The sequence below is a fragment of the Diplodia seriata genome (assembly GCF_021436955.1).
Source record: "Diplodia seriata strain FDS-637 chromosome Unknown scaffold_3, whole genome shotgun sequence".
NCBI classification, from domain to species: Eukaryota; Fungi; Ascomycota; class Dothideomycetes; order Botryosphaeriales; family Botryosphaeriaceae; genus Diplodia; species Diplodia seriata.
The window spans coordinates 318,466-338,727 of NW_027117310.1; the positions used below are offsets into that span (position 1 = coordinate 318,466).

General features: G+C 57.1%; 5 protein-coding genes across 5 annotated transcripts; 2 read left to right on the top strand and 3 right to left on the bottom strand.

The window, feature by feature from the left end:
* Window positions 1–1,510: 1,510 nt before the first annotated feature.
* Window positions 1,511–5,073, top strand: SLS55_002845 (uncharacterized protein; the record flags this gene model as incomplete). The annotated part of the gene is made up of 4 exons (XM_066774325.1): window positions 1,511–1,556; window positions 1,611–3,924; window positions 4,123–4,862; window positions 4,919–5,073. The coding sequence occupies 4 exons, from the start codon at window positions 1,511–1,513 to the stop codon at window positions 5,071–5,073; spliced, it is 3,255 nt and encodes a 1,084-aa protein (XP_066634444.1).
* A 1,639-nt stretch (window positions 5,074–6,712) lies between these two features.
* SLS55_002846 (uncharacterized protein) lies at window positions 6,713–7,850 on the top strand (the record flags this gene model as incomplete). Its single annotated transcript, XM_066774326.1, has 2 exons — window positions 6,713–6,721; window positions 6,843–7,850. 2 exons carry the CDS (start codon window positions 6,713–6,715, stop codon window positions 7,848–7,850), a joined length of 1,017 nt encoding a protein of 338 aa, XP_066634445.1.
* Window positions 7,851–11,365: 3,515 nt separating this feature from the next.
* Window positions 11,366–12,598, bottom strand: SLS55_002847 (uncharacterized protein; the record flags this gene model as incomplete). Its single annotated transcript, XM_066774327.1, has 1 exon — window positions 11,366–12,598. The coding sequence occupies one exon, from the start codon at window positions 12,596–12,598 to the stop codon at window positions 11,366–11,368; it is 1,233 nt and encodes a 410-aa protein (XP_066634446.1).
* A 527-nt stretch (window positions 12,599–13,125) lies between these two features.
* On the bottom strand, window positions 13,126–16,032 carry SLS55_002848 (uncharacterized protein; the record flags this gene model as incomplete). Its single annotated transcript, XM_066774328.1, is given in 6 exon segments — window positions 13,126–14,354; window positions 14,446–14,628; window positions 14,678–15,376; window positions 15,527–15,628; window positions 15,646–15,799; window positions 15,922–16,032. The coding sequence occupies 6 exon segments, from the start codon at window positions 16,030–16,032 to the stop codon at window positions 13,126–13,128; spliced, it is 2,478 nt and encodes an 825-aa protein (XP_066634447.1).
* A 1,546-nt stretch (window positions 16,033–17,578) lies between these two features.
* Window positions 17,579–18,943, bottom strand: SLS55_002849 (uncharacterized protein; the record flags this gene model as incomplete). The annotated part of the gene is made up of 1 exon (XM_066774329.1): window positions 17,579–18,943. One exon carries the CDS (start codon window positions 18,941–18,943, stop codon window positions 17,579–17,581), a length of 1,365 nt encoding a protein of 454 aa, XP_066634448.1.
* Between the last annotated feature and the right edge of the window lie 1,319 nt (window positions 18,944–20,262).

A 20,262-nucleotide genomic window follows, 5' to 3' on the forward strand; every position in this document is an offset into this window, starting at 1 on the left:
AGATGACGAGGGACGGCGGAGGGGTGGTCTAAGGTCGGTTTGCCGTAAAGCAGCGACAGAGCATCTTTGGCTTTGGAAGGCACGACCCATATTCGCGCTAGAGCCTAATATGGAATAGCCCAGCCACGCCAGCTCGAACAGCTCAGCTGCATAGCCTGAGGCCACAGTTCCATTGCTCGCGTGCTGCCAGTGACGCGCGCCAACCCGGTGTTTGCATCGTCTGCCTGCCAAACCATGAAGATAACTCCTCGCTTTGTTGGCTCAATAGAGCAACCGAAGTACACCGGAAGTGCTACGCATCGATCGGCGGCTCCTTCGTGAATCTCGGAGCAATCTCCTAGAGCGAAGGCGCCGTGTGTACGTGAATTAAGCTAGGTCCGAGCAATTGGATGGAATATGTTTTCTGGGCGGGGCACGGAATCAGAAGTTACGGAAGACCCAATGATACGCTCGGTCATAATGGATTCATAATAGAGGCATGCATTTGAGTCGAATTCGGTGCCCACAAGCAGGCCATATCATGCTCAGTCCTCTTCAAGGATCTAGCCGTGCAAAGATCATATGCAATGCTGTGTTGTGGCATCTTGAGAACCTCGTTCATGCTTCACTGATCCGCATGTGCTCCCATCGTTCAAAGAACAATCTCGGCAAAGCAGACTCACGGCAAGGAAGTCGCAGCATTTGCAAGACAGATCTAACTCTGCATTTGGTTTTGCCCGGACGACGCAAGACTGAACGCCGGCTGGAGAGGAGTTGCTCACCTCGGCCGATCGTATGACGTAGAGCTATGCGACTGATTCCGACCCTTCGCCAGGTAATAGGAAGTATCGAAACCGCCTGGAAATTGATGTTGCGGCAGTTGTGGAGCCCGGCGTGAAGCTTCTGGTTCAGGGTCTGCGTGTAAATAACGCGTCCCAACAACGCGCCACGAGGCAACTGTGTATGGACACAAGCAGCGCACAGACCAGGCTACACTGGGCGCCGATTTTTCGAACCCGCGATGCAAGACGCTCGCAAAACGTGCAAGGTGGCGCAATATTCTTGTACGGATGTTGCAAGATGCATTCAAGCACGCGCATTGACCTGCGCAAAGCGGCGTCCCGCCGGGATGATCTCATAGGCGCCTCGGCTCGGACTTGAAAATTCTGGTCGCGGTTGCCACAACAAAACCGCAGCTGCTCCAAACAGAAAGTGAAAACAAAGAGCTGGCGCCGGGCCTGCTGCATGCGTAGGCCAATTAGATTCGGACGGCGGCGTGTCGCGTCGGCGCAGAGATTTTGGCAGCCAGTGAAGATCGCTCCGCTCTGTTGCATGGCAAGAGATCAGCCATGGCCCGACAGGGTTCGCCGAGACCCTTCGCGTGGCGGTGAGCGCCGGCGCCTGGCAGAATTTCCGCCTCAAAAAAATAATCAACCCCCCACCGCCGTCTTCCTTTCAAGCGCCCGCACTTTCCCTTTACTTTGTGATACCCCTCCTTTTGCTGGCCGTGTCGCTTGTTCAGTCGCCCGCCATGGACCAGCAACAGTTCGTCGGGCTCCTCCAGAGCCTCCTGCTGCGTACGTAAAACCCCCTTCACCCCCGCGCCAGCGCCCGCTCACGCAGCAGCATAGCCGACACCGACCGTGTCAAGGCCGCGACCGCGACGCTGAACAAGGACTACTACAAGTCGCCCGAGTCTCTCACCACCCTCCTCCAGATCCTCGTTTCTCATGAGGATCAGGCTCTGCGCCAGCTTGCCGCCGTTGAGGCGAGGAAGCTGGTCGGCAAGCACTGGGCCAGCCTGCCAGAGCAGCAGAAGCCTGAGATCCGCAACCAGCTGCTCCAGTCGACCATGAACCAGGAAGTCACCCTCGTGCGCCACTCGTCCGCCCGCGTTGTTGCCGCGATCGCCAAGAAGGACTTGGAGGATGGACAGTGGGCCGACCTGCCCCAGACCCTGCACCAGGCTGCCGGCAGCGACGTCCCGAGGCACCGCGAGGTCGCCGTTTTCATGATCTACACTCTCGTCGAGACCATGGGCGATATGTTCTCCGAGAACTTCGGAGAGCTCTTCAACCTGCTCGGCAAGACCATCAACGACCCCGCCAGCCTTGAGGTCCGCGTCAACACCATGATGGCTCTGAGCCGTGTGGCCATGCTGCTTGACCCTGAGGAGGACGAGCACTCTCTTGAGCTTTTCAACAGCATTCTCCCTAGCATGGTCAAGGTTCTCCAGGACACGATCGAGTCTGGTGACGAGGACAAGTCTATGCAAGCCTTCGAGGTCTTCCAGACCCTGCTCGGCTGCGAGTCCGCTCTGCTCAACAAGCACTTTGAGGATCTCGTTAACTTCATGAACACCATTGGCGCCAAGACCGAGATTGATGATGATGCCCGTTCCCAGGCGCTTGCTTTCCTCATGCAGTGCGTGCGGTACCGCAAGCTCAAGATCACGGCCAAGAAGCTTGGTGAGAAGCTCACCATCACCGCGCTCCACATCGTGACCGAGTTGGGCGACCTGTCTAGTGAGGATGAGGAGGTCACCCCGGCTCGCTCCGCTCTTGGACTGCTCGATATCCTTGCCCAGAGCCTGCCCCCCAACCAGGTCATTGTTCCCCTGCTCCATGCCATGGGCAGCTACGTCAACAACGAGAACCCCGACTACAGGCGTGCTGGTATCCTTGCCCTCGGAATGTGCGTCGAGGGTGCTCCCGACTTCATTGCTACCCAGCTTGGTGAAATCCTGCCCCTGGCCCTTCGTCTTCTTGAAGATCCTGAGGTCAAGGTGCGCGCTGCCGCCCTGAACGGTGTGGCCAGGCTTGCCGACGATTTGGCCGAGGAAATGGCCAAGGAGCACGGCAGACTGGTTCCTGCCCTTGTCAAGAACCTCGATATGGCCGTCGAGGCTGCACGGGGCCCTGAGTCTGATCGCGCATTGGAGATCGTCCGCGGTAGCTGCAACGCCATCGACTCGCTGATCGAGGGCTTGGACGAGGAGGATGCCGCCAAGTACGTCGCTGAGCTCGTCCCGAGGTTCAACAACCTTTTCAACTCCTCGGACTTCAAGACCCAGATCGCCTCTGTCGGCGCTGTCGGCTCTGTCGCTGCTGCAGCTGGTGGCGCTTTCCTGCCTTTCTTCCAGGCCACTATGCAGTCTCTGGCTCCTTTCGTCCAGCTCAAGGATAGCCAGGATGAGCTTGATCTGCGCGGAGTTGTCTGTGATTCTATGGGAAAGATTGCTGGTGCCGTCGGCCCTGCGCCGTTCAGGCAATATGTCCAAGGTCTCATGCAGGCCTCGGAGGAGGCGCTTAACCTTGACCACCCGCGTCTTCGCGAGACCAGCTACATCCTGTGGAGCACCATGGCTAAGGTTTACGAGGAGGATTTCGAATCGTTCCTTCCTGGTGTTGTTGAGGGTCTCCTCAAGTGCCTGCAGCAGGAGGAGACTGACCTCGAGGTTGCTCTTGGCGAGGAGGCCAAGGATCTCATTGGCCAGGAAGTCACTGTCGCTGGCAAGAAGATCAAGGTCGCCGATCCCGGCGAGGATGACGAGGATGATGGCATCATTGACCTGGACGACGAGGACGACGACGACGAATGGGATGATCTCAACGCAGTCACCGCCGTTGCCATGGAGAAGGAAATTGCCGTTGAGGTCATTGGCGATGTCATCTCCTCCTGCCGCCACCGCTACGTGCCTTATCTTGCCAGGACGATCGATGTTGTCTTGAAGATGGTCCACCACGCTTACGAGGGCGTCCGTAAGTCTGCTATCGGCACTCTCTGGCGTTCTTACGCCACTCTTTGGGGCATGGCTGAGGGTGAGGGCATGGCCAAGTGGAAGCCTGGCCTTCCTCTTCAGGTTCAGCCCTCCGATGACCTTGCCAAGCTTGCTCAAGAGGCCATGACCGCAACCCTTGAGATTCTCGAGGACGAGATGGACCGGTAAGTCCTAATTTCTTTTGCTCCGGTGCACAGCACAACACCCTTCCGACAAGATGACAACACAGTCGTTAATTACCCAGCTCACTCTGACGCACAATGTTGCGGTTGACGTGAACGCGATTCTGTTTCTGATCACACAAACATCCCTTGTATCTTCTGGCTGTTTTTCAAAGAGGAAAATACTGACATGATGTTTAGTGGCACTGTCACCGATATCTGCCGTGACCTTGGTGCAACTCTCAAGCTCACTGGCCCCGCCATCCTGGTCAACCAGAACGGCACGGTGATCCCGCAGCTCACCAACCACCTCATCGCTATCCTCACCAAGCGCCACCCCTGCCAGCAGGATCTTGGCGACGAGCTTGACGAGGCGCTTGAGGAGTCGTCTGAGTACGACTGGCTTGTCATTGAGGTTGCCCTTGACTGCGTGACCTGCCTGTCAGCTGCTCTTGGTGAGAGCTTCGCCGAGCTCTGGAAGATCTTCGAGAAGTCAATCATGAAGTACGCAAGCGGGCAGGAGTCTGTCGAGCGCAGCAACTCTGTTGGCTCCATTGCGGACTGCGTTGGCAACATGGGCGGTGCCGTCACTCCTTTTACGACGACGCTCATGAAGCTCTTGGTTCACCGTCTGTCGGACGAGGACCCGGAGACCAGGTCCAACGCTGCGTACGCTGTCGGTATGCTTTGTGAGAAGTCCAACGACGTCCAGGAGGTTCTCAGGAACTTCCCGACCATCTTCACCAAGCTTGAGCCGATGCTGCACGAGCAACAGGAGGCCCGCATGCTCGACAACGCCGCGGGCTGCATCAGCCGCATGATCATGAGGCACCCGGAGAACGTTCCTCTTCAGCAGGTTCTTCCTCGCCTGGTTGAGCTCCTTCCTCTCCGCGAGGATTACGACGAGAACCAGCCCGTGTACACCATGTTGATGAAGCTTTGTAAGTGCAATGTGTCCGCCATATCAACTGAGCGCCATACTAATAGACAATTCCAGACGGAGTCCAGGAGCCGCAGATCCAGCAGCTCATGCAGCAGCTCACTCCTCAGCTGATGCAGGTCTTCGAGAAGGTGCTCGGCCTGCCTGAGGATCAGCTTGAGGAGGAGACCAAGCAGCACCTGATCGCCCTTGTCCAGCGTCTGCGCGGTTGAAGTAAAAAAAAGCATGAACATGACGGCTTCTTTATTGATTTGTTGATACCACTATCGCTGTCTACGGATGGGATGAAAAAGAATGGGTAATGAGCTTTTGCAAAATGGTTTCCGGGATTTTTTTGGATGCGGAACATAGAAGGCAGTATGAAGTAGAGATGATATTTGCTATTTATTATTAAATCGAGGCTTTGGGGACAAGTTGAGTTCGGGACCGGCAAGTGCATTGCAGGGATGGCCAAGTATCTGCGCAAATGCCGGCTCACCGCCTGCCTGAAGAGGCAGGGACTTCCGTGCAGAAGCTCGGAGCATCGAGGGCCGTGCGCCTAAATCTCCAGGCCATCAACATCACAACATTGATCCAACCCGCCTCTTTCCCCCGCAAACCTCTACGCCACAAATTTTTACCACACCATCGCGAGTCCGAGCTGCCATTCCCGACCCATTCGTCCATCGCGCAAACCAAACAGATTCTTCCACAATCCCTTCCAAGCACGCCATGCTCGCTTCTCGCTGGGCCAAGTCGGAGGCCGCGTCCGAGCAGCACTCAGCCGCATCGCCGCCGCCGCCACCGCCGCAGACGCAACCCTCGACCGCGTCGCCAGACAAACCCGCCAAGGACGACGATAGCGTATCTATACCCGCGCAACAGCAACAGTCCACCTCAAACAATAATGACGACGATGCTACGGCTACTGCGCATCAACAGCCGCAAACGGTCGACACCGCCGCGCCGGCTGCCGCCCCCACCCCCGCTGCGGGAGAAGGAGGGGGAGGACTGTACAGCCCCGACCCCATGGTAGACGAGTTCGCGCAGACGCGCGAGGACGACGACCTGTTCGACGACGACTTCACGCCCGTGGCCGGGGAGCCGGTCGTGGAGCTGATCGTGCCGGCCGAGGATGATCACGACGAAGAACACGGAATAGACGGAAGAGAGGACGAAGGCGATGACGACGACGAGCACGAGCACGAGCATGCCCACCACGACCACGACGAGGAGGAAGCGGCGCAAGCGCATTCGCAAATACTGTCACAACCCGCGGTCGCAGCTGATGGCGAGGCTGTCGTCGCTGCACCGCCGCATGACGATGATGCGGTGGCGCCGGATTTCGTCGTCGTTGCCACTGCGGCTGCGGTAGAGCCGTCGCCGGCGCCGCTATCGCAGCAGCAGCAGCCGCCGCGGAAGCAAGAACAGACGAATGCGCCCCAGCAGCACCAGCCGCGGGCACAGCAGCAGCAGCAGCAGCAACAACATCAGCAAGGCGCTGGAAGGGGAAATGCCAGGGGTGGACGCGGTGGTGGGCGTGGAGGCAAGAACAGGGGTGGGTTGTTGGGCGCGTCGCAGCATGCGCCGGATAACAGGAAGCCGAGGGCGGCTGGTAATGCGCAGCAACAGCCACCGCCGCAACAACAACATGGAGAAGCGAACGGCGAGGCCACGGCGAATATTGATGTCGAAGAGGGCGAGGGCACAGGCGCAGAAGGAGGGTTGGAAAAGCAGCCGCCGAAGGGACCGAAGAAGGAGGGTGCTGTGAGGGGTGACAGGAGTGCTACGGGCGGTTTAAAGAAGGTACGTGGTTTGCTTGCTATTTCTTCCCCTGCGCTTCTCCCGGACAAGACGGCGTGCTGGTCGGGTATGTGGTGTGTGGTGTATCGTTGATACATCTTGTCTCTCCGTCCACCAACACCACAACCAACAGTCCGGGGGAGGAACGCACCGCCTATCGCTCAGCCACTTTCGCCTAACCCCACACGACTTCACACAGGCCAAACTCACCGAAGAAGAACTCGCCGCGCGCATGTCTGCCATCAAGCTCAAGAACGCGTCGCTCGCGGCGGCGCACGCGCGCGCCGAGGCGGACCAGGCGCGCTTCGAGGAGCGCGAGGCCGAGGCGGCGGCCAAGGCGCGCGCGCGCGCCAAGCACGAGCGCCAGAACCGCCAGCAGATGATGGGCGAGCGCGAGCGCAACCGCCAGCGCAAGCTCAACGCCCTGTCGGGCCGCGAGTGGGACGCCGAGAAAGAAGAAGGCTTCGGCGGGACCACGGGGAGCAGCAGTCACGGTCACGGCCACGACCGCAGCGGCCGCCAGGCCAGGCGCGGCGCGTACGGCGGCGTCACGGGCCCCGCCACGAGGGCGGGCGGCGGCCATGGCGGGGCGGAGGTGGAAGGCGAGGGCGCGGACGTTGCGGATGACTGGACCGGCGCTTCGCCCGCCACCCTTGCGCCTTCTTCGGCGGCTGATGGCGGAGGCGGAGGAGGCCGCCGCCGGAGGAGCAGCTCCAGGCGGGGCGGTAGGCGGGGCGGAGGGAGAGGCGGCCGCGGCGGACGTGACCACTCCACCGGTGGTGGTGGACGCAGGGTGTCGTCGTCCCCCTCGTCCTCACAACGGGGCGGCGGCGGCCCTCTTCCCCCGTCCGAGGACTTCCCCGAACTCGCTTCCCCCGCCGCAACTTCAGCACGGACGACGGCGCCGGACGACGCGACGACGGCGCCGGCCCCGGCCCCGCAGCTGAGTTTTCCGAATAAGAAGACGATGGCGGCCGCGGCGGCGGCTGCACCCGTGGCGGATGGTGGTGCTGGTGGTGGTGGTGGTGGGCAGGAGAAAGCCGCTGTTGTTACTAACGGCGCTGCTGCTGCTGGTAGTGGTGGCGACAATGATGACAAGGATAGGCCCGAGCCGCCCAAGCGCGTCGAGAGCTTCGGGCTCAGCGCCGTGCTGGGCTTGCAGAGTGGCGGGGAGAAGAAGTCTTGGGCGGATCAGGTGGATGAGTGAGTAAATGAATCGAAAGAGGAAGAGGAGGACGAGGAGGGGAGGGGGTGGGCACGGATTACGTATTCAGTTTTTGTGTAGGGAGTTGAGTACAAGGTCCGGGTTCTGAATTCGCATGTTTACGTCCGGGTCCGGTATTCGACTACCCGTCTTATGTAGATTTTGTTGTAGCAGTTGTTGTTGGTTAGTTCGAGGTTTGTATTTTTTTTTACCCCCCTTTTCTCTTTGGAGTCTTGTCTTGTTATTGGTGAGGGAGGGGAAGAAAGGGTAGTAGAAGTTGGTGGGCGGAACTCTTTGGTGTTTCTTCTTCTTCTTGCTTTTTGTGTTCGCTTTTCGCGCTTGGTGTCGTTGATTTTTCATACAGTAACAGTTTCACTGTCCTCTTGCGGTCTTGTTTTCGTTGTCACGAAAGAATCTGTTTCTTGTTGTTGCTCCTTTTTTTTATTTTTCCTTTTTCCGTCCTGTCTCATTGATACTGTTCAGATACGAGATTGGATAACTTGCGATGGATGACCGCAGCGAAGAGAAGAATTTGTATGAAAAAAAACGGCTGTTCTTGTTCTATGTATTTGGGGGGAGGGGGGGTTTGTTTCTTTGGTCGTCAATGTAGGATGGCTTATCTCCTGAAAAGGTGGAAGGATAATTTACTGTGGTGGCATCGGAAACGTGGTAACAATGCGGCGACGACATCTCCACTTACGACATGTATAGCTTCTTCTCTGGGATTTTCGGTTGTTGGCTGTTGAAATTACTCTTGGGAGGGGGCACAGTGGGTGGTAAAAGAGATTGCACCCCCGGCATCTACCTTACAAAAAAGACCGGAACCGCGACCGCAACAGGGAGAGGGACAGGGGCTACGAGAAAGACCAAGATAGGACGCGGGACAGGATCCGTGATCGCGACCGGAACAGGGACCGCAGCCGCGACCGCAATCGTGACCGCGAACAGGGTCGCGATCGTGATAGAAAGGGGTTCGGAAGGGCTGCGTCGGGCGTTGTCGTCGGAGGAGCGCCGCCGACTTCAGCGCGATCAGAAAGCGCATCGTGAAGGGGATTTGGAAGGGCGTCACCGGTTAGAGTGTAATCGCGACGTCTTACTTTCCGTGTTAGTTAGCCGGTATCAGAATCGGAGGACCAGTCCTTTTCGATTTCTGCAAAGACTCTCTTCTTTGGCTTCGCCTGGGCGCCCCACCCAATTTATATGGCGAAGTCGAACGGATGGGGGGGGGGGGGGGGGGGGGGGGGGGATGTGGTGAAGTATGAAGCTTGCATCGTCGGTCCCTCGTAATGCCTTTCGGACGTATCGTCCAAGCTCATTCGGATGGACACAAGTGCCTTTAAGAAACATCCACAGCATAGTATTCGGCCATGCTGCGCCATTCTCGAACGAGCGCTGGATTTCATCAAGAGGTACGCGTCGCATGCGCAGAGGATTGAACCGATGGAATGTGTACCAGTCTCGAATGGATGAGATCAACAGAGAGAAATAGCCGACGTGGGCCAGTCGGTGTATCTACCACGAGGGAGCTCGAGGTCGCAAGCGAGAGATGAGCAATCATAATACCCACTAAAGAAGATCCCTATCGAATGACCTCCGTAGATGCTAGACTAAAGGATATAGTTTTAGGCTGCATCGTACAAAGTACACAGCTTCCTAAAGGTCTACCAAGAGATTAGCGGACCGGAGACAAACGAGAATAAAAAGCGCAGGGCGCATACCTCTTCTTCATCCACAAGGTATTTATACTGCCAAACTCCCGCAGCCCACGGATCGCTGTGATGGTCCCCATCGGTATAGGGCACAAATTGAAAGCCTGGGTTGGTCAGACATCGAGGCTCGCAATTGCATAGGTAACGTCCCGCATGGCACGCCTTGCGATTGTTGTTGCTGCGGATTGTCTCAAACACAATGTGTTCCGGATTTTGGCACGATTCTGAACCACAAAGATGCGATCGTGTAAGCCATAGCTTACCAGAGATGCGGGTGGTAAGACGGCTGAATAGGGCCCAGTCACCGTGCTGATACGCGTTGAGGAGATGAATGGCTGCTAGAGTCGTTACAGTATAACCTGGGTGATGGTGCCTGTCTTCTCCATGATAGACATCCGGAAGCATGACAACGGTCCTTTTTCTATCGCCGTCCCAGCATGTACTACGATCAAAGTCTTTGAATCGTGCAAGCATGTGCGTCTTGACAGCGGCAACCACGGAGTGGTACGCGGTTGCGAATCTGTATCTCTCAAGATTGGTGTGGTTCTCTCTCGACGGGCATGTCGAAAGGTTGTATCGAGCCTCGCTGTCAATGGCGACGAAGGGTGTGGTCGGAATTGTTAGGCACAGAGATAGCTTCACTGGAGGTAAGCGCGCATTGGGGCCAGGGCCTGGTGTGGGGAACATTGTGTGAGGTGCAGTAGTAGGAGGACCAAGTAACTCTGCACCACCGTAAGGTTCGGTTGAAATATCCAAGTCGTAGCCCTCGAGCGGGATAAGACGGCCGCGGCCTTGTTTCTTCAACCACGCTCGTGACGGAACGTAAGATGGGTCGGTAGCCGCCGAAGTAGAAGACGAAGAAGAACTTGGGGAATGTGTCGTGACGCGGAGAGGCGCGCTGGAGGTAATGGTATCGCCACCACTGTCGTCCTCCTCCAAGAGAAAGTCGACGTCGTCCTCCAAGCCACCATTATTGTCGTCCTCCAAGAAAAAGCCGAGGTCGTCCTCCGTCTGAGCTTGAGTAGGCTCTGAGGCTGGGCGGGACGTGATCGAAGCCGATGGCGATGCTTCAGGCTGTGGGGCTGCGGATTGGCCTGAGGCTGGGCGGGACGTGATTGAAGCCGATGGCGATGCTTCAGGCCGTGGTGAAGCTGCTCGCCGAGGCTGTGAGGTTACGGGTTGCCGAGGCCGTGGTGAAGCTGCTCGCCGAGGCCATGGTGAAATCGCTCGCCGGTCCGTACGATATGAGGGGGTGTAATAGTCGTGATCGTGCCGGACTGGTAACGGGCTGTGCCGGACTGGTGAACGGTGGTATCGCGGACGGTATTGGTCAGGCGCCATCGTTTGTTGGTGAGAGACAGTGAAAGGTGTTGCTAAAGAACGAGAAGGTGAAAGGTGTTGCTGAAGAACGAGAAGATGAAAGGTGTTGCTGAAGAACGAGAAGGCGACAAGCGTCTATGTTTGTGCTTTCATCAGGAAGGCGCGCTGGAGCCCATCGGCCGTTGCCCGAATAGCTCGGCCCATTGCCGCGATAACCTAAGTTGGGAAAGAGCGATCACATCATTAAGGGAATCGTGAAGGGAATCGTGAAAGAGTGCTGTAGTTGCGATATTACTGTCTGCATTTGCACAAGACTTCGTGTTCAGCTCGCGATATCCATACGCTTCGTCTCCACCAGAAAAGAATCGCAACCATTTTGAGGACCCCACTCCTTGTTTATCCCTCCACCAGAAAAGAATCGCAACAACATCAAGAACCACACTCCTTGTTTATCCCTCCACCAGAAAAAGGCGTTGAAAGCGTAGACCATTACTGTGTTGCGTGCTTCGTCGGAACAGAAAGCTCGATTGTGTCTCGGCCATTTACCAGGAAAGTCGCAACGCAAACGTGAAGAGAGGTGTCATCGGTGATCTCGGTCGGTAATAAGCTGACTGGGTCTTGGTATAGAAAACTGACGCAGGCGCTCGATCCCAAAGCTGGAACGTAATACTTCGTCCAGTACCGAAGCTTCTCGAAGCTTATCTCACGAATGCCGGTCAGCGAACGCAGCCTATCACCACGGCCAAGGCACGGAACGCAGGTCTCGAAGGTGGGACAATTAGACTGAGCGCTGAGTTCGGACGATGTCGCAAGGCTCACGTGAAGCTCGATCTCATTTAACGAAATAGGAGGGATCGCCTGTCGCGGAATGGCGGACCTTATGGCGTCCACGAGCGCCTGGCGGTGGCGGGCTACGGCGTCGTTTATAGCAGTAGTAACGGCCCCGGCGATGGTCCTCTTAAGGTCAGACGAGCTCTCGGGCGACTGGTGGTGGCGAGCTGCGGCATCGTTTGTAGCGGTGGTGACGGCCTCGGCGATGGTCCTCTTAAGGTCAGATGAGCTTATGGCGTCTACGAGCGACTGGCAGAGGCGGGCTGCGGCATCGTCTGTAGCAGTGGTGACGGCCTCGGTAATGGTCCTCTTGATGTGGGACGAGCTCTCGGGCGACTGGTGGTGGCGAGCTGCGGCATCGTCTGTAGCGGTGATGACGGCCTCGTCGATGGTCCTCTTCAGGCGAGACGATCTCTCGATGTCAGCGTCAGCGTCGGAGTCAATATCGGTGTCGGTGTCGGCGGCCGGAGAGTGGTCATTCGAGCGACGTGTCTTCTTGGTCGGCGATGGCGAAGCTGTCAAGTCCTCCAATGGCCTCTTGCGTTTCTTACCCTCGGCTACTTTCTTGAGATGCCTCTCAACAGAACTCTTGCCATGCCGAAACACGCCAAAGTAGACATTGTGAATCTGCGTTTCGCTTGTTGCCTGCGCGTCTCCAGCCTCACCGTGATGCTTGGAAAACGCGTCACGGGCGGCGGCTATAGCGAGATTGGAAGTTTCTTGGTTGGGGAGTGAGCGAACGTCGACCTTGCCTTTCGAGCGGGCCCAGTCGTGCTTGGAATACTCATCCTTGAAGAAAAGCTTGAGCTGCTTAAGCGTGTCGGGGTGGATGGCGAGCGCTTTGCACGCGTCCTCGTCTTTCATAGACGTGCCTTTTTTACCAGACGCCATGTTGGCGGTTGAACATGCACGCGTAGCTGAAAGAGAGTGAGAGGGAGAGCAGAGCAGAGGGCGGAGGATTGTCGAGCGTATGCGAGCAGAGGATTGTCGAGCGTATACGAACAGATGATCGTCGAGCGTATGCGAGTAGAGAGCGGAGGATTGTGCGAGTACTATAACTAAAGACACGATCAACGTTTTTACAATATAGGGGGGAGGAAAAGGGAGGTTATTTTTGAGCCCCGATGTTAGCCTCGTCTTTTCTTGTATAAGCAGAGGCGTGTGCGAGCGTATACGAGCGTATGCGAGTAGAGGATTATCGAGCGTATACGAGCAGAGGATTATCGGGCGTATGCGAGTATACTTTAGCCTCTAGTAGATAAGTGCGAGGGTAGGCGTAAGGTTAGTATATTCAATTGATGCTTATACTCACTCCAATCATGCAACAAGACCAATCTTCCAAAAGTCCGGAAATTTCTTTCATTCACCTCTACCACACCCCTCATTTCGACCGACCCGACCCGACCCACCCACTCCACTCACGAAGCCGCACTCTCCAACAGGCCCGCCGCAACCGTGCTCCCCTCGCTCCTCAGCACGACCCTCGACGGCGGCTCCAACGGCACCGCCTGCGTCAACTCGACCACGACGCGCGCCACGGCCCCGGGCTGCACGATCCTCGGCTTCTTCTTCGCCACCTCGCCGCTGGCCTTGTCCAGCACCGCCTCCAGCCGGCTCACGCGCGCCGGCACGTTCAGGCGGCCCTTGAGCACGTCCACGTACATGGGCGTGACGTGCTCGAACGCCAGGATCTTGGCCGTGAAGGACCGGATGTTCTTGATCGGCGCCGTCGCGTGGCACACAATGTCGCCGAGGCGCAGGTGCTGCGGGTCCATCTCCGCCAGGTGCAGCGTGACGATCTGGCCCGCCACGGCCCACTCGGCCGCCTCGCCCGCGTTGTTGTCGACCTCGATGCCCTTGACGAAGGCCGTCTCGCCCGACGGCATCACCACGAGCTGGTCGCCGACCTGCAGGCTGCCCGAGTCCAGCCGCCCGGAGATGGACAGCGGGTTCGTGACGCCGCCGCGGAAGATGTCGCCGATGGTGAGGCGGAGCGGCTTGTCGATGGCGCGCTTGCTGGGCTCCGAGGCCTCCAGCTCTTCGACGAGCGTGTGTCCGCTGTACCAGGAGGCGAGCTCCGTAGGTGCTGGCTTGACAATATTCTCACCGGTGAGGCCGGCACACGGGACGAAGGCAATGTTCTTGCTCTGGAATCCGGCTGTCGTGAGGAAGGCCGACATTTGTTGCGAGATCTCATCAAAGCGCTCTTTTGCCCATGAAATGGTGTCCATCTTGTTGACGGCGACAATGAGCCGCTGGACGCCAATGCTACGAGCAAGGAGTGCGTGCTCCTTGGTCTGCCCTCTTAGCCCGGATTCGAAACTGTTGGTGCTGGCATCAATAACGAGTACTGCGAAGTCTGCCTGGCTTGCTCCCGCGATCATGTTCGGCACAAAGTCCTTGTGGCCTGGCGCGTCGAGAATCGTGAACCGTGTCTTTTCAGTCTCGAAGGTGTTGGTTGCAATATCAACGGTGACACCGCGCGATCGTTCTTCTGACGTTTCGTCCATCACCCAGGCCAAGGCGAACGAAGCCTTGCCGATATTTTGAGCCTCTTTCCGCAGCTTGTCCACAGAGCGTTGGTCAATGACCTTGAGGTCATACAGCAAACGACCCATGAGAGTACTCTTTCCATGGTCGACGTGACCTAAAGCATTGCTTTAGTCAGCTCTGTCTACCACATACACCATGCTATAGCTGACAGTAATATGGCGTCGACGAATCAAAACTTCACATACCGATGACAACGAAGTTTGCCGATCTCTTCAGATTCGACTTCTCGTACTCTTCAAGGACATTCAAGTTTTTGCTCTTCACGCGCGGAGCCTCGTCGATTTTGATTCCCTCCACACCTTCAGCAAGGCCGGCGGTCTCGACCTTGGCCTTGGAATCCTTTGCTTGAGTTTGCTTCTTATTCGCACCTGGTCACATTAGTCGCCGGTTGGGTCCAGGATTATGCGCGGATCGCACCTTTCGTCTGCGCGTTCAAGACGACATCATCTGGGCTCGGACCTGCGAAGGGTTTGGCTTTAGCATACTCCGGGTAGCATGTATACGGCAACGGAAACATGGCATTATCGAGCTGTCCTCCAGGCCTGGGTCCAAACATAGAGCTGGCAAAGGTGGACGGGGCACCCAAAACTTCCTCGAGTTTGACCCTTTTGGCGGCAGGCTGTTCCTCTGGCTCTGGCCGAGGTTCCGGTTCGCTGACTGGCTGCTCGCGGACTGGACTGGGGCTTTTCTTCCTCCGAATGGGATACGTCCGGGGCGTTGTTTGCGTTTTGGCTTCTTCCACGTTTGTCTTCTCCGTGAGTACGCTGGATCCGGAGGGCTCAGCCTTGGGCGGTACCTCGGTCTTTGTCTTGAGCCTGTCCAAGAGTGCGATGGCCTTATCCGAAGCCGGTTCTCCCACATCGCCAGTCGATCCGGGTGTACTCGCTTTGGCCTCCTCTTGCTTCTTCTTCCGGGCAGCAGCTAAGGCAGCTAGCTTCGAAGGCTTGGACGAACCACCAAGCAAGTAACCACGCGGAGCGGTATAAGCCTCCGAGAGCCTCCCACGGCGGTGCGCGGGAACATTGAGCCAAGGGGTGTCGGCGAAGAACTCGGCAGAAGTGTGACCGGAGCGCATGGTCGGAAGGAACATGGGAAGCGGGAAGGCCACGGAGGGGTCTGTTTTGCGTAATCTCTCAGATGGTATCCTCGCAAAGGTACGGAGTAGTGCCTGGCCTTACATGGTGCGTGTATCCAAAATATTTACATGAAGGCGGTTGGAGGACAGCTCTGAGCGGGAAGATGGGCAGGGTAGAGAGATGTACTCACCAGCTGCTTTCTTCGGCTGTGGTTTTGCGGAAGCGGCTCCTGCTGCCTGATCGAAACGCGAGGGCTGCTTGGGCTTTTTGGGTTGCGCAGGCTTGTGGGCGTCTATGCGCGCGTCAGACCAGAGCCGGCGAAGATGGACTTGAGAAGCTCACTCTTCAGATACGTGACGGACTTGGCGATGTCGTAGTAGTAGTTCCACAGAGCCTCCTCTATCTGCTTGTTTGACACGCTAGAGAAGTCAGGGCCCAGCTCTTCTCTAACCTTTATGGTGCCCTGGCGCAATTGTTCTGGTGGGCGGTGGATCAGTCGGGGCGCAGCGCAGACAGGGAGCGGTTGCGCAAACCTTTGTCCTCCTCGGTCAACTCTGCGCGAGTCGAAGGTCAGCATAGGCCGACCAGATTCTGAATGTAGTATGCCGGCAAACCTTCTTCGCCTTCGTCGTAATCCTCCTCGCCGTAGACGTCCTCGTCGTCATAGGCGATGTCCTTGACTCTGCGGTGAGACATGGTGGCGGCTGTTTTGGCAGTCAAGTCGCGCGGGGAGTGATTCGAGGCCAGTGGGGTCGCAGACGGTGTGCTACCGGAGGTCGGTGTCTCGCGGTTGAGAGTCGAGTAGCGCGGGGCGTGGGCTTGGAAAGGTACGAGTGGTGGGGCGCAGTCATCGTCATCACAATCATTCGCTTAGCCCATCTTATCGATAAGCATCCAGCTCGCATTCTTAAAACCACAGCTTTGATTCGCTCATCCTTGCGATAGCTGGATAACCTATTCGATACCTTGTTGATTATCTTCTGCGCTGTCCAGGTGGGTGGCTGCGCGGTTGCTACTTGCCTACCAGCAGCAGAAACTGAACAGGCCGACCTGACTGTTTCTTTCGGGTTCTCCACAATGGGAAACGACATTGACATGAGTAACAGCAAATTCGAGCCTCTGGACTCCATCTTCCTATCTGGGTAGTTCAATCCATGAAGAAATGATTTGTCACTCGCTGCAAGCATGCGAGTCGGATAAAATAAATCATATCGAAAAGGTAACGACAGCAGAAATCCGATGTCAATACAGAAATTAAGAGCGAGACAAATTTGCGAAGAGCAGAGCTTGTGGAGCAGGAAGCGGCTTCAAACTTGCATGACAACCTGACAATCGAGACCGCTCTGGAGCGACGTCTGCCAGCCGGGGCACGCTACGGTGGTATTCTTGCTCAAGCTATACTGCTCCTCGGTCTTACTACCACGCTCCTCAGCATGCGGGGTGTCATCAAAACTACCACCAGGCAGTGACAGGATCCGCACAATAATGACGATGTCACGGTAGCTAGGCGTGTCCACCTTCCGAAAGAGGCAACGTGCGCAGGGCGGTGGGCAATGACGGCGATGATCTCCGCGCGGCGCGACTCCAAATGGTCATGCGGCAAGCCACGTGCGTCCATGTACAAGAGTCTGGTTCGGCTCTTCTTGCCCGCGCCGCCTCGGGCAGAAAGGAAATCGTTTCGCCGCTCGCCTTTTGCGCCGGTCCCCCCGCGTGGCGTTGCCAGGGCCCAAGTTTCGGGTCGGTCAAGTGACCTTGTCCGATTGCCCGAAGCGTTCAACGCTTGCCTCTTTGGGCTTTGTAGAGCTGCTGCAACAGCAGTGCCACTGCCGGCGGGAATAAACGATAGGTAGAGGTCCCGTTCCCACGGGTGCCAAGGAGGCGCCCAACGCCCGTCGTACACAGCAACACCTTTTCGGTGAGGTCGCAGAGGGCGGAAAAGGGCTGGCTGTTTTTATATCCGCTGAAAGCAAGCCGAAACTGATTGGGCAAACGGCATCGGAGATCCCCTCGCAGGACGTCATCTGAACGAGATACGAGCGGCCCGCTGCGCGCGGATCAGGAGTGCGAGCCGCTCCCGCTTGGAGGCCTTAGCTTTTGCAATCGCCGGCGCGAAGTCTTACGCTCATCAACTCAACGTCAAAAAAGCCTTGGCCTACTCTGGTGAGCTTGATGATAACCGTGCGTTCTTATTCTAGGTTCCACTATGTTGATATCTGTTTTTCCTAAAGCTGAGGACATTCCGCTAAGGCTTGCTATCCTTAGGCTTGTTATCCTTAGCAGGTCTTTCCTTAGGCCTTGATTGTTTCGAGAGCTGAATACGTTCCCTAATCACTGCACGCTTCTTCCATCTTAATTCGAGGGGATCCAACTTGCTCCTCCGTTTCCCTCCAGCCTGTGTGGGTTGGTCTACCGCGAGTTCTTTTTGCTCCATTTGTTTCTCGACCCCTTCACTTTGACTTCGCAGCGCTTGCTTTGCTTCTCTCAACTTTTGGGGCTTTTGTTTTTCGACCTCTTCACTTTGACTTCGCAGCCCTTCTTTTGCTTCTCTCACCTCTCGGACCCTTTGTTTCATGGCCGCTTGCTTCATTTCTTGAATTCGCATCTTCTCCTCTCGCACTTGGCGAGCAATTGCCATGCTAGTAGGTTCTGGGAACACCGAGCCATACAAGGCCAAGAGGAGCGCCGATTGCATAGTCCAATTCGCATCGTTACCGCCGTTGTGGAGGTATTCGGGCTTCTCCCCAAGGGCATGGAGAAGTTTTTCCAGACCATTGGGCAGATTAAGAGTTACAGTGAGCTTCCGAGTGTCAACAAGGCCGACGAGCCTAGGCATCTGGGCGAGAGGGAAACCAAGCTGGCTCATCCATTTAAGGTCTCCACCCACATCATGGCCAACCAGAACGATATCACGAAGAGGTTCCTTGCCGGGCGATGCTGCAATGCTCTCATCTTTAATAGTGAAATTGGTTTTGAGAATGCTCCTCATTCCTAACAAAGGCACGGTCCTGCTCCGGCCAAATTGGAACTTGTCGGGGCAGCCCTTGACGAATCTCTTATTGAGAAGGTGCTTGTGTTCCTCGATGATATAGTGTTGAGTGTGGATCCTGTTGGTCCAGTCGGAAGCAGTAGCGGGAGGAGAAGGCAATGTGCGTGAGTCAAGTTTGGCAATCCCAACTTCGGTGATCTTGCTCGTTGCCCGTTCGTACGCTTCGACATCGATGGCGACGAAGATTGGCTCGAGAACTGGGGTGGATTCAGACTGTGGTTCTGTCTGGTTGTGGAGTCCAAGATATTGGCGTAGAAGAGCAAGTGTGGCTGGAGATGGTTCCTTTGTGGGACGTTGCAGCGGAACAGCCGAGTCTGGAGTTCCCTCCGCTGCCTTTGGTGAAGACGGCATCTCGGGTGAGCCAGCAGAGGGATGCTGGGCCGACGGGCTGCCTCCTGCCTGACTTGAATCAGGCTCGCACGTCACCGATGCCAAGCCGCGTGCAGAGTGGTGAAAGCCGATAGTGAGTGGATTTCGCACCCAAAAGCCAATGGTGGGGCGCGGTGTTTTGGTCGGCATGGGCTTGGACGCCACGACACGGCGGAGATGTAGACGGTGCATGGGGAGCATAGGTAGTGCCGCATCGCCACGCCGAACAAGAAGGCGTGCCTGTGGAGTTCCCAGATGCAGAAAGCACGGGTCGGGGGAAATCACGGATCGGAAAAACAGCCGGAGCTCTTCTTGGCACGGGCGGTCCACTGGGTGACGACAAAAGAACTACCTGAGTCCACGCGCATCTGCCTCACAGAGATGTTGTTTATCTAACGTCTGGACGCAGTTGGGCGCATTGGAGACTCGCATCCACGTCTGCCGGATGGATCCAACTACCCATGGAGGAAGTCGGTCTTTCACCTGCTGTTGCCGGCGTGCCGACACGCGCTCCACTGCAGCAACTTCTGACGGCCGTTTGCATCCGCAATCCCAGCAACCAACCATGCATCTTTTACGTGGTCTCGTGGGCCCCTGCATAATCAGGAACCGCCCAAGGCTTCCCAGCAGCCAATATCGGGCTAGAGGAACAGCAGAAAGGCGGACCTCGCCACGCCACGGCCTTGTTCTCACTTACCGGTCACTTCGAGTGGAACCGCCACCGATTCGGTCCCGGCAAAGGACCAATTTCGAAAAGTTGACAGCTGCTAAAATTACCTGCCATCTGCGTTTCCAGTTCCAGGCACGGGCCAGAGCTGACCAGTCAGCATGCGCATCCCGGCCAGGCACATACGAATGCTCATTCGGAAGAGGCGCGCCATGATTATGCGGCACCCGTTGCATGATGCAAGGGCGCCAGGAAGCTCCGCGGTTGAGCCGGCCAGCAAGTCGCGAAGTCGTCGCCGCCTGTCCGACCGGTTTCGGACGCACTTCCGTCGGCGGGCAGAGGGCGACGGCGCCCCGGCTGCGGTACCAGTACCTGAGAATGGAAGCAGCCAGAACGGCGCCTCGGACCCTGACACCTGGCGGCGCGAAAACTACTAAGGTTCTCCTGCAGGATTCGGCGATCTGCAGTGAGGCTTGGGGCACTCGGAATCCCTGCGTGGGCGTCGGTGGCGCTGGGGGCGGAAGGCTTCACGCTTGAAGAGGAAGCGGGCAGTGGCTGCGGCAGGCGCTGGCAAGCGCTGGCAGGCGCCTCCGGGCACGCGCCTCTGACGAATTGGCACACGCGCAGACGGTATGCAATTACAGGTGAGAGGTGAGAGATGACTGGCAGCACGATCTGCTTCGGCTGAGCGGCGGGCCTGGATCTTGGCCTGGCCGGGCGACAATCGCATCCGAGCGCATGCTCCCCGCGGCGAATCATCCCTCTTGTCCAACATCCGAACAGACGTCCAACTCGGCCACGCCGCCACGCGCCACGCGCGCTGCGCCAACCGCCAGGCGCGCCC